Source organism: Trypanosoma cruzi, genomic scaffold, assembly GCF_000209065.1.
Source record: "Trypanosoma cruzi strain CL Brener 1047053517155 genomic scaffold, whole genome shotgun sequence".
Lineage (NCBI taxonomy): Eukaryota > Euglenozoa > Kinetoplastea > Trypanosomatida > Trypanosomatidae > Trypanosoma > Trypanosoma cruzi.
Window position 1 is genome coordinate 5,234 of NW_001849539.1, and position 13,349 is coordinate 18,582.

Consider the following 13,349-nt stretch of genomic DNA (forward strand, 5'->3'; position numbering starts at 1 on the left):
CTGTTCCACAGCGCGCTAAAAACGCGGTTAGCAAAACGAGTGACAATAATATTCTGCACCATTTCCTTCCCCAAGTAGTGGTCAATGCGGAATACCTGGCGTTCATTGAAGAGAGGCTTCAGCTGATTTGAGAGCTGCTCGGAGGTCTCCGTGTCCCGGCCAAAGGGCTTCTCAACAATGAGACGGACCCAACCCAATTCCGGCTTTTGCATCGCCCCTTTGCTGAGACCTCGGCAAACGCCCACAAAAACGGAAGGTGGCAGCGCAAGGTAAAAAAGGCGATTTCCCCCCTTTTCCGGCCCCTGGAAGGCCTCTTCCATCTGAAGAATCCTCTCGTTCAGGCGTGCAAAGTCCTCGTCGCGATCATACGACCCGGTCATGTAACTGATCCGTCTCAAAAAGTTACCCACATGACATCCGCGCTCATCCAGACGAGTAAAGAATCCGGCAAGCGTGTCCTTTTTCCACTTTTCCACATCCTCCATTGTGGAGCGGGCATACCCGAGAATGTTGACATCCCGAGGTAGCATGCCGTTGCAGTACAACTGAAAAAGCGCCGGAAAGGTCTTCTTTTTGGCCAAGTCCCCGCTTGCACCGAGTACCACGATGGTGAGGGCCCGACCTCGCAATTCCGGTGAGACGGCATCGGGGATGCGTTCGCACACTTCCTCCCTCAATTCCGCTGCAACTTTGTTGACGTTCTCCATCAAATATTCACATAATTCTTGCGGGTGGTCCCGCAGCGTTCGTTCTCGAAGCGCATCAAAAAATTTGTCCACCTCCTTTTGGAAGCGGCAGTGATTCTCCGATGCACTCATTGACCGTGACGGTTTCCTTCGGCTCAAACTCTCCCGTTTAGCCCCCGGTTGTGGGGTGAGAAGGATAAGAGTGTGTGAAAGAAGCCAAACAGTGCCACAGCGTGCAGGGGCTCCAGGATACGCGCCTCGCTCTCGTTACTCGTCTCTACTCCGAGCGGAACTCGTCAACAATAAAAGAAGAAGAAAAATAAAATAAAATAATAATAATAATAGTAATAATAATACCAAAAATAAAATAAAATAATTTTACACTAATTCTTCCTTTTCTTGCTTGCTTAAATCTGTTACAAGAGAAGGAAAAATTTAAAAAAAGAAAGACGGCACATTAATTCATTCACGTCGCTAAACTCCTCTAAAGAAGAGGAGGAGGAGGAGGAGGAGGGGGAAAAGACACGGTCAACGATTTATATACATGAACAACGCACATGTATCATGCCGGTATTTATTATTATTTATTATTTTATTTTACTCTGCTGGGAGTGACTTGAGACTGTCGGTTCCAACGTTAAGCAACTTCTGATGAGTTCTCTTTTTTTTTTTTTTTTTTTTTTTTCTGATTTCTTCAGCGACTTCAGCGCATTTCGTCCCTTATCAAGCCCTTTGTTGCCGGCGCAGCTGCACTCTGGGTAAAATCGCATCAAAGCGGAATTTTAGGGCTCCCATCCCTTTTTCCGGCAGTCCCATCATCCAAACCTCGTGCCATTGGCGAGCCACACCAAAAAAAAAAAAAAGAGGCCCTCTCCTTTAGACATGCCCTCGGGGTGCATGTCATTTCAATGCCCCTTCCTCATGCCTTCTCACATCAAACGACGGTGCCTTCGTGGCCTTTCGTCCCGAAGGAAAAAGATAACATCAAAGCCACAGTGGCACCGCCCGAAAGGCATTTGCACCGGTAGCGCTGGCAAGAAGTTTGGCCTAGGCAATGAAGACAATAGTGCCGTGCCTTATATTCCGATTTGGATAACGCGTACTTCAAAGAAAAAAGAATATTATAAATGCCCCCCCCCCAGTTGTAATTTCTTGACACTCACACAAAAGACAAAAGAAAAAAGAAAGAAAAAAAAAAAAGGGAAAAAAATTAAAAAGAGCCAGTAGTAAAGACACCTTTTCAGACAGAATACATTCCGTCAGTCAGCCAAGGAGAAACGGAGCATGACGGACCGGCAACAATTTAAAAAAGGAAAAAAAAAGGAAAAAAAAAAGAAAGAGACACCACAGGGAAAATAAAAGACAAATAATAAGAGACATTCACTAACAACAAATCAATAGCAATAAAAATTACAACCAAACCGCTAGCAATACAAACAACAAGAAAATACATACAGGTTTAATCAGTACGGTGCTGGTTATTTTGCCCGGGATGTGCCTGACATAGCTGCCACGGGTGACACGTCCTCAGTCCCCGCCCTTGTGCTTTCATTGGATGATCTTCCCAGCCCCTCCTCCCAAGTATGAGTATTCTCCAGGCCATAGCGCGGCACCGACAATTGACGCGGAATCATACTATCGAAGGTGGGTGGGCTGTAGGCCCACGACCGCGTCGCTTGGTGAAATGTGCGATTTCCTGCGGGTAAAACAGAAGTGGTTTTGTGTGGTTTTTCCCCATCAACAGGGCTTACGCCCTCCTTTGAAGTTCTTTTTCCACCCAACGTCGAGAAGACAAATGAGCCCTCGGGATTTTGAAGGGAAGCGTTTAAAGCGCGTTGCCGCTTAGACCCCAACGAAATTGCACTAAAAGTTGAAAAAAGTCGCTTCGACGTCTCTCGTGCCGTCTTGCAACCGTCCTGGGATGCCATGATTATGTTTTGATAGTCCTCGTTTGCACACAATCCATCACTGCCATCGCCCCCCAGAAATTCCTTTTGTGTAGAAATAATATTCATAACTACATCTGTATTGATAAAAATAGAGACATCTTCATCTGTCCACCCCTTCCAGATGTCGATCAATGCTTTCTGAAGAGATGGAGGACAGGGATTTGGCTCCGGAGCCAATTCAATATCATTCGATCCCATTTTAAGAGGAATGATGATGCCACAGCCTTTGTTGCCCGGTCTACTGTAGATGGAAAGACGAGAGCCTTGGAGTAAATATGCCGCCAGCACAGCAAAGGCTCGAGCGCTGGTATCAATATGCTCGAGAGGTGGCAGCTGCCCCACGAGCACCTGTTGAGAAGAATGAGCCAACAGCGTGGACGTGATCCCATCATCCTCTCCCTCGTCCACCAGGTGGGAAAGATGTGCCAAATGATCCAGTCTCACCATTTTCCCCGTGTCCAACGTGGGGAGGGAACCTAACGAAGAAGATGGTGTCACGTACACCTTCAATGTGCATTGGCGTCGCAAGAACTGCAAGAAGGGTATGACACAATTGAAATATGCCTGATATTGTTCCCGCTGCGATTCGGGTGGTGGGGGACGTTCAAGCGCCCTCGCCCGCTGCAGAATGCGCCGAAATTTCTGAACAATCAACCCATTTCCGCCGTTGCTGCTGGAGGTGGCCATTTTATTGCCGTTTACGGGGGCTCCTTCCGTCGTGATGACGATGATGGCAAAGTTCAGTAGTGACTTTGTTTGTGCGTCAATTCTCAGCGTGTCACCGACAGACCGTGAAAAGACTTTAGAGGAAGACAAGTGCGCCGCCAGATGATTGTTACTATTCATGGCCGTGCTTAAAGAAGATTTATCTACCGCGGCGGAATTGCTTAGGAGCCTTGCTGCTTGGGGATTCATGCGCGACAAGGAACCGCGGTCGCCTGCCTGCCTGGACTGTCCGCCTTCCCTTTCCGGTGATGCGTTCACCGATGCTGTGCGACGATGCCGATTCTCCTCCACTGCCGTGTGTTGCGATATGCCGGGTGCAGGGAATGTGATGAGGCTACGCATTGGGCTGGGGGGGATAAACGGCGTGGTGGAGAACGAGCCCGTTCGTAGCCCCTTCCTCTCTCTCTCCTCCGTGACAAGCACCACCCGCGACACGCGCATGGGGCGACACAACGTCAGTACCTGCCAAAAAACACCCAATGACATTTGACGCCGCCACAGTTTACGCAGGTGGGACGGAGGGACACGCAGCGTCAGCGGGTGGATGAGAAATGCCGCCAGGAGGAGAAGAAACAACAACGACTCCGTGGAGAAAACAAGTGAGGCGGTGATTGTTGACATAACACACGGCAATAGCCACCGTTTGGCCCGACGCATGCGAGAAAACAAAAAGGCAAGCTCAAAGTAGCAATCCGCCAAAAGGCCTTGTGAAAAAAAAAGTCGCGCACGTACCATGCCGTTGATGACGTGATTCTGGCACCCGTACAGCACCGCCTGAAAGTCATCCCCCCGCTTCGTCAAAGAAATGACCGAGCCCACGCTGCGATCCATTCGAGAAGGCATGCGATAAAACAAAACAGCCATCCGTATTATAGAAATCACCTCCACAAGAAAACCAAGCATGAGACCCATCTCCAACACATCCGTGAGAAAAACAAACAGGACAATGCAAAGAAGCAGAGCCGTCCTTGTGGTATGCCGCCACGATACGGCATCGCTCAGGCAGAGCACGGTATGAATGAATACCATGTACGGCACAAGCAAAAGGTGAGCCACCGGGGAACTCATTTGTTGTCGCAGTTCTGCAATTCTCGCCTCACTCCCGTTTGTCTCGGCATTGTCGTGTACAACGACTGTGCCATCCACGCCCTGAGCGACGGTGGAGAAGGGGCATGCGGGCATGGCGCCCGTACTCCGGCGGGAAGGAGTGAACCACGGCAGTAGCGACTTTTCACCAAAAACAACGCTGGCAGTCTGAACTGTCAACACGGCACTTCCGCCAACATCCCTCCCAAACATACCGTTGGTGGCAATGGTGTTAAGATTCCGGGCCTCCACAGCTGACATCATCCCCTGCTTGGGCTGCAGCTTCACGCTGACGCCTCCGTTTGTGATGAGAAGTTCCCTCATACCAATCTTTGCCACCCCAATACAAAGGCTGTTATCCTGCAGATTAAAAAAGGAAGGGTAGGAGGCCTTGAGAAACGCGTATTCTTCCCTACTAAGCTCTGGTACAAGTTGCACAAGGCGTATTTTTAAATGTCGCTTCGCCACAGAAATAGGGAGGGAGGCAACAATGACTTCTCCCGTGTAACTGCAGTATCGCTTTGTGCGTATCTCGCTGGCATCCCAGTTTGTTGTCACCTGCTTTTCATGCTGTTGTCGCTCCGCCTCGCCGCAAAAGACGGAGCTCTCAATGCAGACAAGATTCTCAAAGACCAGTTGGATCTTCAAATGTGGCTGAAACGACCTCCTCGCACGCCTGCCCCCTTCAGGCAGTGTGACAAGCGCCCGCTTTGACTCCAACTCCTGCAGGGAACGATCCCTCAGTTGATGCATGCGAATAAAACTCTCCGCATCAAAGGCGCATATCCTCTCAATGCACGAAATACGAAACTCCACATGCATTGGAAAGGGAAAAATGGCAAAGAAAAAGAAAAAGAAAAAGAAAAAAGAAAAGAAAACTAATAATAAAAAAAATGTCTAATTCACACTATTATAAATGTATTGTTCAGATCTTCTTACCTTCCACTTGGATGACTGGACTAAAAATTAGATGCAGAAATTAAAAGGGAGAGAGACAGAGGGAGAGGGAGAGAACGTAAAGAAGAAGTTGATTTGTGAGAAAATAGCCACGGTACAATGGATTTCGTGCATGTGTGCATGTGCTTTTGTGTGTGTGTGTTTGAGGGGGAGGAGGCGGAATCAACATGCAAACACAATTAAAAAAATAAGGATAAAATAAAATAAATAAATAATAAAAGTCATGCCATCTCCACCTTCCGTGTTCACATGCCTCAGGCCTTAGCAAGCCAACCAATGAGAACGTCAATAAGTCCGAAGATCTTCATGTTCTTCACTGGAGAACCGACGACGAAGTTGAAAAGATGACCCTCCTCCATGACAATTTTTAACCGCCTTGTCTTTCAATGAAGCGAGGCCATTATGGATGTGTGCAGAAGGGGCATCAGCGACGGCCTGTCATCCCTCTCTTTCTCTGCCTCCCTGCCTCCCTGCCTGCCTGCCCCAGCAGCAGCAGCAGCAGCAGCATTTGCTTCCTACCTACAGACTCATGTGCAGGTTGTGTGCATGTATACAAAATATTGCCTTCTTCACCGTGCGATGGTATCCAAACCCGCCCTTATTCCTGCATAAAAAACAAAAACAAAAACAAAAAAGAAAAAAAAAAAAATTGAAAACACAACTCAGGCTTTAATATATATAATATATTATTAACACATGTGAAAAGGCTCTCCCCTTTTTTTTTTTTTTTTTTTTTCGGCCTCTCTTTTTTTCCCCTCTTTCCAATTCAAAATGCACCACATGTTTATACAAGCATCAACACACACACACACACACATAAATATATATTTATTACTATCACATGAAAGTCAAATGCGAGCCCTACAGAAAAGGAAAAAAAAACGCACACGCACAAAAAAGTAAAAAAAAAAAAAAAGAAAAAAGAAAAGTACGGAAGGTCGTCTTGCACCGTTCTCTACTTAAAACCGTGAATCCTGGGGACGCTGGTACCCGGGCCTGGGACGAGGGATGGGAGGGATGTGGGAGAGCGCACTGAGACGTTGTGAGACATCAAAAATGTCCGCACGCTTCACCGGATCCTTCACTAACATCATTGTTCTCACAATTTCTACCACGGGCTTGAATTCCTCACGGGGGACCTCCTCCCAGTTGCCCTCGCGAAATCTTCGTGGGATGCCGTCCATAATTTCCATGACATTGGCCTCAAAGGGCATCTCAAAAAAAATCAGTAAATAAATCAAAACCCCCAGGCTCCATACATCACACTTTGTGTCTACCCGCTGCCGTGACCAAAGATCCAGTGATTCGGGTGGGCGGTAAAGCAGCGTCATGCGTTCACCCAACTCCGCCTCGGCGATGGAGACATGAAGCGCATTCTGTGGTTCATAATATAAACGTGAGGCACTTCCAAAGTCGCACAGTTTCAGATTTTGCGAGTCCTCAAAAAGAAAATTCTCTGCTTTAATATCCCAGTGAGAAACCGGGGGCGACTGGCTGTGCATGTGGGCAATGACACCCACGACAACATGACTGATCTCGTACACCTCACGAATCGTAAAGGGCTGCTTCACCGCCATGCGTATATTGATATAATTTGCCAGCGTAGGAGCTTCGGAAAGCTCCATAACAATCCAAAGCTCTGGGAGAATAGGCCCTGGCCGTTTCACGATATCCGAGTCATAAAATGTAATAATGGAAGAGTGTGGACATAATGAGCGATGTAATGCCACCTCCTCCATACATTGTGTCTTGTATTGATGATCCTTTAATGTAAACCGCTTAAGGGCAATTAAGTTTCCGGAGCGTGTATCCCGGCCCTTGTACACGTAGGCGCTGCCCCCCTCCCCCAGTAACCGCTCAACGTTGTACTCGACCCCACCAATGACAACACGCGTAGGGTGCTTGGATGAGCAACAAAACAATCCCAAGTATGAGAGGAACCTCCTCACACCATTCGAACATGCCGGGAGAGTATTTCCCATTGGATTACAAAAAAAAAAAATAAAATAAATAAAATAAATAAACTAATTTCAAAAAAAAAAAAAAAAAACGGAGAGTACATTGCAACAGGACAAAAAAAAAAATAAAAAAAAGAAAACCTTCGTTTCTTCATGTCTCCCCCACCATGTCAAGAAGTCATCCACCATTTCCAGAGAAAAAAGAGAAAGAAGGTTTCACCGTACACATACGCCAATGCCCTGCCCCTCCACGTTACCCGTACAACACATATATATATATATATACGCATGCATGCATACTTATGTAATTCGGCTCAAAGAACATGGACAAATGTAAACTCCCCAGTCCGCAAAGTCATTACGGGCCGACACACGGCGTAAAAAAAAAAAAAAGACATTCTCCCCCTCCCACTTTTTTTCTCACAATGTCGTAAGAAAAGAATTGTACAACAACAAAAGTCATACAAATACATCCAAAAATAAAAAATAATAAAAAAATAACATGCCCACAACAAACAAACCCAACCCGATGAAAAAAAAATATTCGCCTGGGCTGCTGGCCGGATCCTGAAATCATCAAAAGAAATCAAACAAGAAGAGAAAAGGGGAGTAGTGGAGAGGCAGTGGGTTCGCCACTCCCTCGATGTTTGCTCCAAGTAAATATATTCCGATAGCCACTCTCGCGACACGGTGCACCTTGTTAGGATTGGAAATACTATCGCATACCAAGTGGCAGACCCTGGGCTCCGCCAGCCACAAGGCCCCGCCGCGAGGTGGGAATCAAAAAGAGGGGGTGGTGGGAAAATAAGAAATAAAAAGTAAAAAAAAATCCGTCTTGTCGCTATCGGCTCCCTGGTTCCTTCAATCACCGCCTTCCAAAAATTCATAAGATGGAAAAGAATCGTGCAGAAACATCTCCACTTTATCAGGACATATTCATTTAGGTGACCAGCTTCCCCCGCGAACATCCTTTGCACAAGCTAAAAAAAAAAAAAAACCGACAAATTCGGGCGCCTTTCTGTCCCCATTTTGCAGCATCGGCCTCGTAATAGAGAAACACGTCCGTTCTTCCTTTGCGCGAGGGCCAGTGAGCAAAAGCACGACAGGAGATCATTGGCGGAGAAGCGGCGCTTTTGCCGTCCAATGCCACCTCGCCCCCCAGACGCCGTGGAAACAGTGGACGGAGAGGCCCATTCACCCAAAAGTAAAAAAGCAACAAAATCATCGATATAAAAGCGCAAATGGAGACCTGCGGCCACACGCACAAAATAGGGATTCATGCATCGTGTCCGACTTTTCGTGCCGAAATTGGTGGCGACGGGCGGTCGCGTATTTCTTTTAACCAAAAGAGCGGCATTCAATAGGAAACCCCACGCAAACGTAAAAATAGAATAACACCGTGCACAACAACAATGTTGCGCGCTTCGTGAGCTGCATGCTGTCGGTGTGGTTCGGCGATCCCGAGGAGGCCGTGAGTGGGCGAGTCGCCTTGGTATCACTGTCTCTTTGGTTTCTGCGACAAAATTTTATAATGCATGCGGCTTGTCACTTATTTAGTAATTGTATCAGCGGACACGGGAGAAGGGTTCATGCCATTGTGTGGGCAAACTGGGAGAGGAAAAAAAAAAGCATCTCCACGTGGTGCGCTCGGGTCCCCACGGAACCTTTTCTATTGCGTGAAGCGCAGGCTTCTTCATCTCGTCGGCCGTCAAATTTCATTCTTCTTCGGGAAATCCGTCCCCCCGAGAGATGGTGGGGCCCCACCCCCGCCAGCGGAACGCATTCCGTTGACTCCAATCAGCGTCGTGCGGGCTTTGCGCCGCCCAAACAAAGAAGGCGCATGAAGCAAAATTGTTTCGGCGAAACATGGGAACGGAACCACCGCTTTCCCACAATCAACGCGCCCCACACTCGTCGGTTCAGAAGGTCCTGCAGCCACACCCTCCGCAAAGACGCCAACCACGCGCTTCGTATTTTCGTGGTTCCTTGTGGACGTTGACGTCGGCGTGACGTTACAGTGCACTTGCCATCGGGCCAAGGTACGAACACAACTGGACGTGACAAAAAAAAAAAAGAAACGCAAATGAGGCCGAGGGGAAAATAGTCGTGGGAGAGGGGTACACAAGAGAGGGAACACCATAAAAGAGCGCATCCAAAAAGCCCATGGGCACCATTCAAGGCACGCTCAGTCCGGGCCAAAGACTCATTTGCCCAAACGGGAGCACAAGGAACAGGGCAGCGTCAATTAATTCAAAAAGAAACAAAAAAAAAACGCGAACAGCGACGTCTCGATCGCAGTCATGCATTCCACAAAGGGGCGTTTCATTCTCCTTCCCTATCCCTCTTGCCCGCTAAATAAGTCCAAGCCATTCCGCCCAGCCCATTCCCCGCCTCCCGGGGGATGGGGAAGGCAGTCGAGGGCTTCCCAACGACGCCTGCGTCACTTTATTAGGCGGACAGGAGAACGGTGGCGACGGCGGCGACAAGCTGCCACTCCTCCTTGCGACGGGTCTTCCTGGCGGCACCGGCACTGCCTTCTGAGGAGAGCCCGCGTTGCCCGTTGCTGCTTTGATGGGTGGTGGCTCCAGACGCACAGCAACACCTTCCCTCGTTTGTTTTTCAGCCGTCGACAATCGCGGTTGATGTGCCTCACGTCGCAACCGCATGACCTGCGATGCCAAATATCTTACATTCTCCACGGTGGGCTCCAGGTGGGCACGCACATCATCGTCCCACGTGTCCTCCTCTCCTGGGGCATGTGTGCTGCCACCTCCGTCCGGTGCCGTAAAGGGTTCGCTCTCACCCGCATGGATAATGTTGTTCTCCAGAGCTTTGCACTTCTCCACCCAGTTGACTTCACCCCCCAAACACTCCCCAAGTAACCTCACAAAATTTACCATCGCCTCAAATCTAGACATGTCGCCCAGTTGCTTCCATGCATCGTACTTAATACGCTCACGCGTCCACCATATGGACGGCGCCGCGCCCGTGCATGGACCATGCTCGGCCTGCTGCCGCAGAGCGTAGAAAAGAAGCTTCTGCTTGTCGTCAAGCCGTGCGGTTGACTCAATGTCCCCAAACTCATGGTCAAAAAAACGTGCTACCTTAAAATATTTCTCTGGAAAAGCGTAATCCATGTGCGCAACTCTAGTGCTGTGGCTGCATCCTGGTTGAGAGATGAGTCGAAGAAAAAAGGACATGATGCGGAACACGCACAGGAACACAGACACCGGAGTCACCGCAACCCCTTCGATGCCACCACACCTCTTTTTAGATTCCTTCAATTCTCTCCTTCCTCATTTAGGCGCCCCCGCGGCCTCCTCCCCGGCCACATACAAATGCATCCAACTCCGCACTGCACGCTTAGGTCCGGTCCCCATCTCCCCTCGGATTCCCAAGAATTTGGGTTCAGCACATCCATGCGCGTCGGGAATCCCTCTCTCTTCCTTTACCTCCTCCCACCCCTCTTGCCTCTCTCCTTGTATGCAGATACACGCACAGATATATACATAGGGGACAGGTGCACACCAAGAGGGCGGTTTTATATAGGCAAACCGCTCAAAGCATGGCTGCACAACGTTCATGTCGTTGCCGCAGTGAGAGATCCACGGCCCAACGGGAGAGAAAAGAGAAAAAACAGTAGGCCCAATAACATCAGCGTCGTCTCGGTGTAACACAACGCCGAATACTGCGGGCCACCGGCAGATGAAGCCACGGCAAACACCACAATGGATGTTTCGCCCGTGCGCATCACAAAGTCAGCCAGAGGACGCAGCAAAGACATCATGCAGGAGGGTTCATGCTCCGGTTTCCCTTCGGTATCCGCACCGTTTATTTCCCCCGAATAGTGTGGACCTCACATGACGCCTGCTTCTTACCAAATCACCAAACAAAAAATGCTCTGCAGGCCCGTTCCTTGACCCAGAGCAATTTGGTCGACGCACATCCGTCACACAACAACACCGCATTGTGGCAAAACCCTTTGGTGCCATCGCACGCCAAACGCGGTCTGCCACTTCAGGGGACCTCCAACGGCTGTCCAAGTAAACACCCGGGCCTAGATAGCGAGACGCGGCGTCATGGAGTCGACTCTCCCTCCGCAGCAACGCACCATGACGCAGGCGAAACAGGCTGGGAGCCGACAGACTCACCGCCACTTCGACAGCAACGGTAGAAACACCACAGCAACCAGTACCCTCACTGCTCGCCAGACGAACAACAGCATCCGCTCCAACTGCGGTGCGCGCAAGAGAAACACACACGCGAAACATGCGGCGCCTACAGCGTGTCCGCATAAGACCCCGGAAGGCCCCATCCACGCACGCACACACCACTTCCATGAGAAATAATTTTGCGAATTCCACATCTGCGGCTCGCTCTGCGTCGATAATAATCCATACAGACAAAACTGACCGTGAAGTCGGGAGGAACGGCGAGCAGGTCGACTCCTCACCAACAACAACGGCCCTGGCGTCCGCAGAAATATCTGAGAACGACTGGGCTGTCCGCACAATCAATACCCTGCGCCTCCCTGCCAACGCTCGCAAAGATGTATACAACAGCGGCACAACGACAACAACTGCGGAGCCAACAACGGCGTTGAACACCTCCGCGTCGTGAAGCTCACCGCCGTCCCGCTCGCCACAAAAAAGACGCACCAGGGCCCCTCTCAGGCCAAATCCCGCTGTCATTCCCCTCCGCTACAACAGCGGCGCGTATTCGCCAGGCAATCCACACAGACGCAAGCAGGAAGGCAAAGAAGAGAACAACAGCACCCCAAGGCCTAATAACGCGGCAAAAAAGGGTCAACACACACTCGCACGCAGAGGCTGGCGCAATTCCCAACCCTGTGGGAATAAGGCCTTGTAGCGACGGGCACAAAACTTCTGTCGGGGACCGCCAACATCGGATCCATATTGTCCACGCGCTCTCCAAATTCCACGGCTGTGCGTCAACGGCTTCTGTCCAATCCTCCCGTGACAGTCCGGATGCACATGGTACACCGATGACTTGAATTCGGTCACCACTGGCGTTTCTATTGCCGCATTTCCCACGGCATTACACCGTTCCATCTCCATAATGCGCTGACAATGCTGCTCAATGGAATGATGCATCATTCTCCTCGAAACCTCATCTCGGGAATGCAACCGGTACATGGTCTCGGCGTAGGTCTGAATAGCGGCAGCCAGTTCTCACACCAAAAGAAGCTTGTGATCCACCTCCCTCGTCGTTATTGAATCATTACGAAGATGTCGAAAGGCACCTCGAACTTCCTCCGCCACTATTCCCCGCCAGGAGCGTCATGGAAAGCGGTTTCCCCTTTTAAGAAGGGCACGGTAGAGACGCAGCCTCCCTTGTCGCCTGTATGCATCCACAGACAGTTCCGCCGCACAGAATACGCGCCCGTATTTTATGCGCATATATATATATGTATATTTTCTTTGGAGGAAGTGGAGGGCCCAACAGCACGCCGCAACTCCCCTCCACGTCAAGGCAGATCACGCAGCAGGGAGACCACCTCACATAGAAGAAGTAAAGAAAATGCCCCACCTCAAAACCCCCCAAAAAAAAGAAGGAAAAAGAAAGGACAATACACGCACGCATATATATATACATACATGCGCATATCAGAGTGGCCAACCAACCCACACCAAAAGCAAAGACGAAGCCCCACCTCGTCCTATAAAAAACCCCTTCCCCTAAAGATGATCATAGACCACATTGCAGAAACATCAACAACAAAAAAAAAAAAAAATAGTCATCCGTGCATGGATGAGGCCCCGTTAAATATTCACAAAAATATCACAAAAAAAAAAAAACCGATGGAAGATGACAGTTTGGCTTGCCGCACCACCCGACATCCCCCCACACTTCAGAGAGGGCGGATCCAACACCCATACACAAGTCAAAAACCAAAAAAATAAATAAATAAATAAATAATTCACATGTTGTACTAACGGGACTCTTTCTGAACTGACGAAGCGGCA

At 49.4% G+C, this 13,349-nt stretch overlaps 4 protein-coding genes and 2 pseudogenes across 4 annotated transcripts, besides 22 other annotated features; all 6 read right to left on the reverse strand.

The window, feature by feature from the left end:
* Tc00.1047053506953.49 (glucose-6-phosphate 1-dehydrogenase, putative) lies at positions 1-818 on the reverse strand (the record flags this gene model as incomplete). The annotated part of the gene is made up of 1 exon (XM_802447.1): positions 1-818. A coding segment is annotated over one exon (818 nt), but the record flags the coding sequence as incomplete, so codon positions are not given.
* Positions 1-7,182: a sequence feature (heterozygous, Esmeraldo-like haplotype).
* Positions 1,005-1,063: a microsatellite.
* Positions 1,176-1,204: a microsatellite.
* Positions 1,258-1,286: a sequence feature (AT_rich).
* Tc00.1047053506953.45 lies at positions 1,310-1,726 on the reverse strand (annotated as a pseudogene).
* Positions 1,343-1,371: a microsatellite.
* Positions 1,852-1,896: a sequence feature (T-rich).
* Positions 1,992-2,024: a sequence feature (T-rich).
* Positions 2,165-5,269, reverse strand: Tc00.1047053506953.40 (hypothetical protein, conserved; the record flags this gene model as incomplete). The annotated part of the gene is made up of 1 exon (XM_802446.1): positions 2,165-5,269. The coding sequence occupies one exon, from the start codon at positions 5,267-5,269 to the stop codon at positions 2,165-2,167; it is 3,105 nt and encodes a 1,034-aa protein (XP_807539.1).
* Positions 5,288-5,325: a sequence feature (T-rich).
* Positions 5,582-5,624: a sequence feature (AT_rich).
* Positions 5,859-5,887: a microsatellite.
* Positions 5,889-5,911: a microsatellite.
* Positions 6,015-6,053: a microsatellite.
* Positions 6,073-6,097: a sequence feature (AT_rich).
* Positions 6,120-6,140: a microsatellite.
* Positions 6,298-6,332: a microsatellite.
* Positions 6,364-7,386, reverse strand: Tc00.1047053506953.30 (protein kinase, putative; the record flags this gene model as incomplete). Its single annotated transcript, XM_802445.1, has 1 exon — positions 6,364-7,386. The coding sequence occupies one exon, from the start codon at positions 7,384-7,386 to the stop codon at positions 6,364-6,366; it is 1,023 nt and encodes a 340-aa protein (XP_807538.1).
* Positions 7,183-7,632: a sequence feature (haploid, non-Esmeraldo-like haplotype).
* Positions 7,395-7,454: a microsatellite.
* Positions 7,633-8,530: a sequence feature (haploid, Esmeraldo-like haplotype).
* Positions 7,838-7,863: a sequence feature (AT_rich).
* Positions 7,902-8,344: a mobile genetic element.
* Positions 8,531-13,349: a sequence feature (areas not merged during assembly with more than two copies in the genome that could not be assigned to a particular haplotype).
* Tc00.1047053506953.20 (hypothetical protein, conserved) lies at positions 9,714-10,562 on the reverse strand (the record flags this gene model as incomplete). The annotated part of the gene is made up of 1 exon (XM_802444.1): positions 9,714-10,562. One exon carries the CDS (start codon positions 10,560-10,562, stop codon positions 9,714-9,716), a length of 849 nt encoding a protein of 282 aa, XP_807537.1.
* Positions 12,201-12,752, reverse strand: Tc00.1047053506953.10 (annotated as a pseudogene).
* Positions 13,277-13,302: a microsatellite.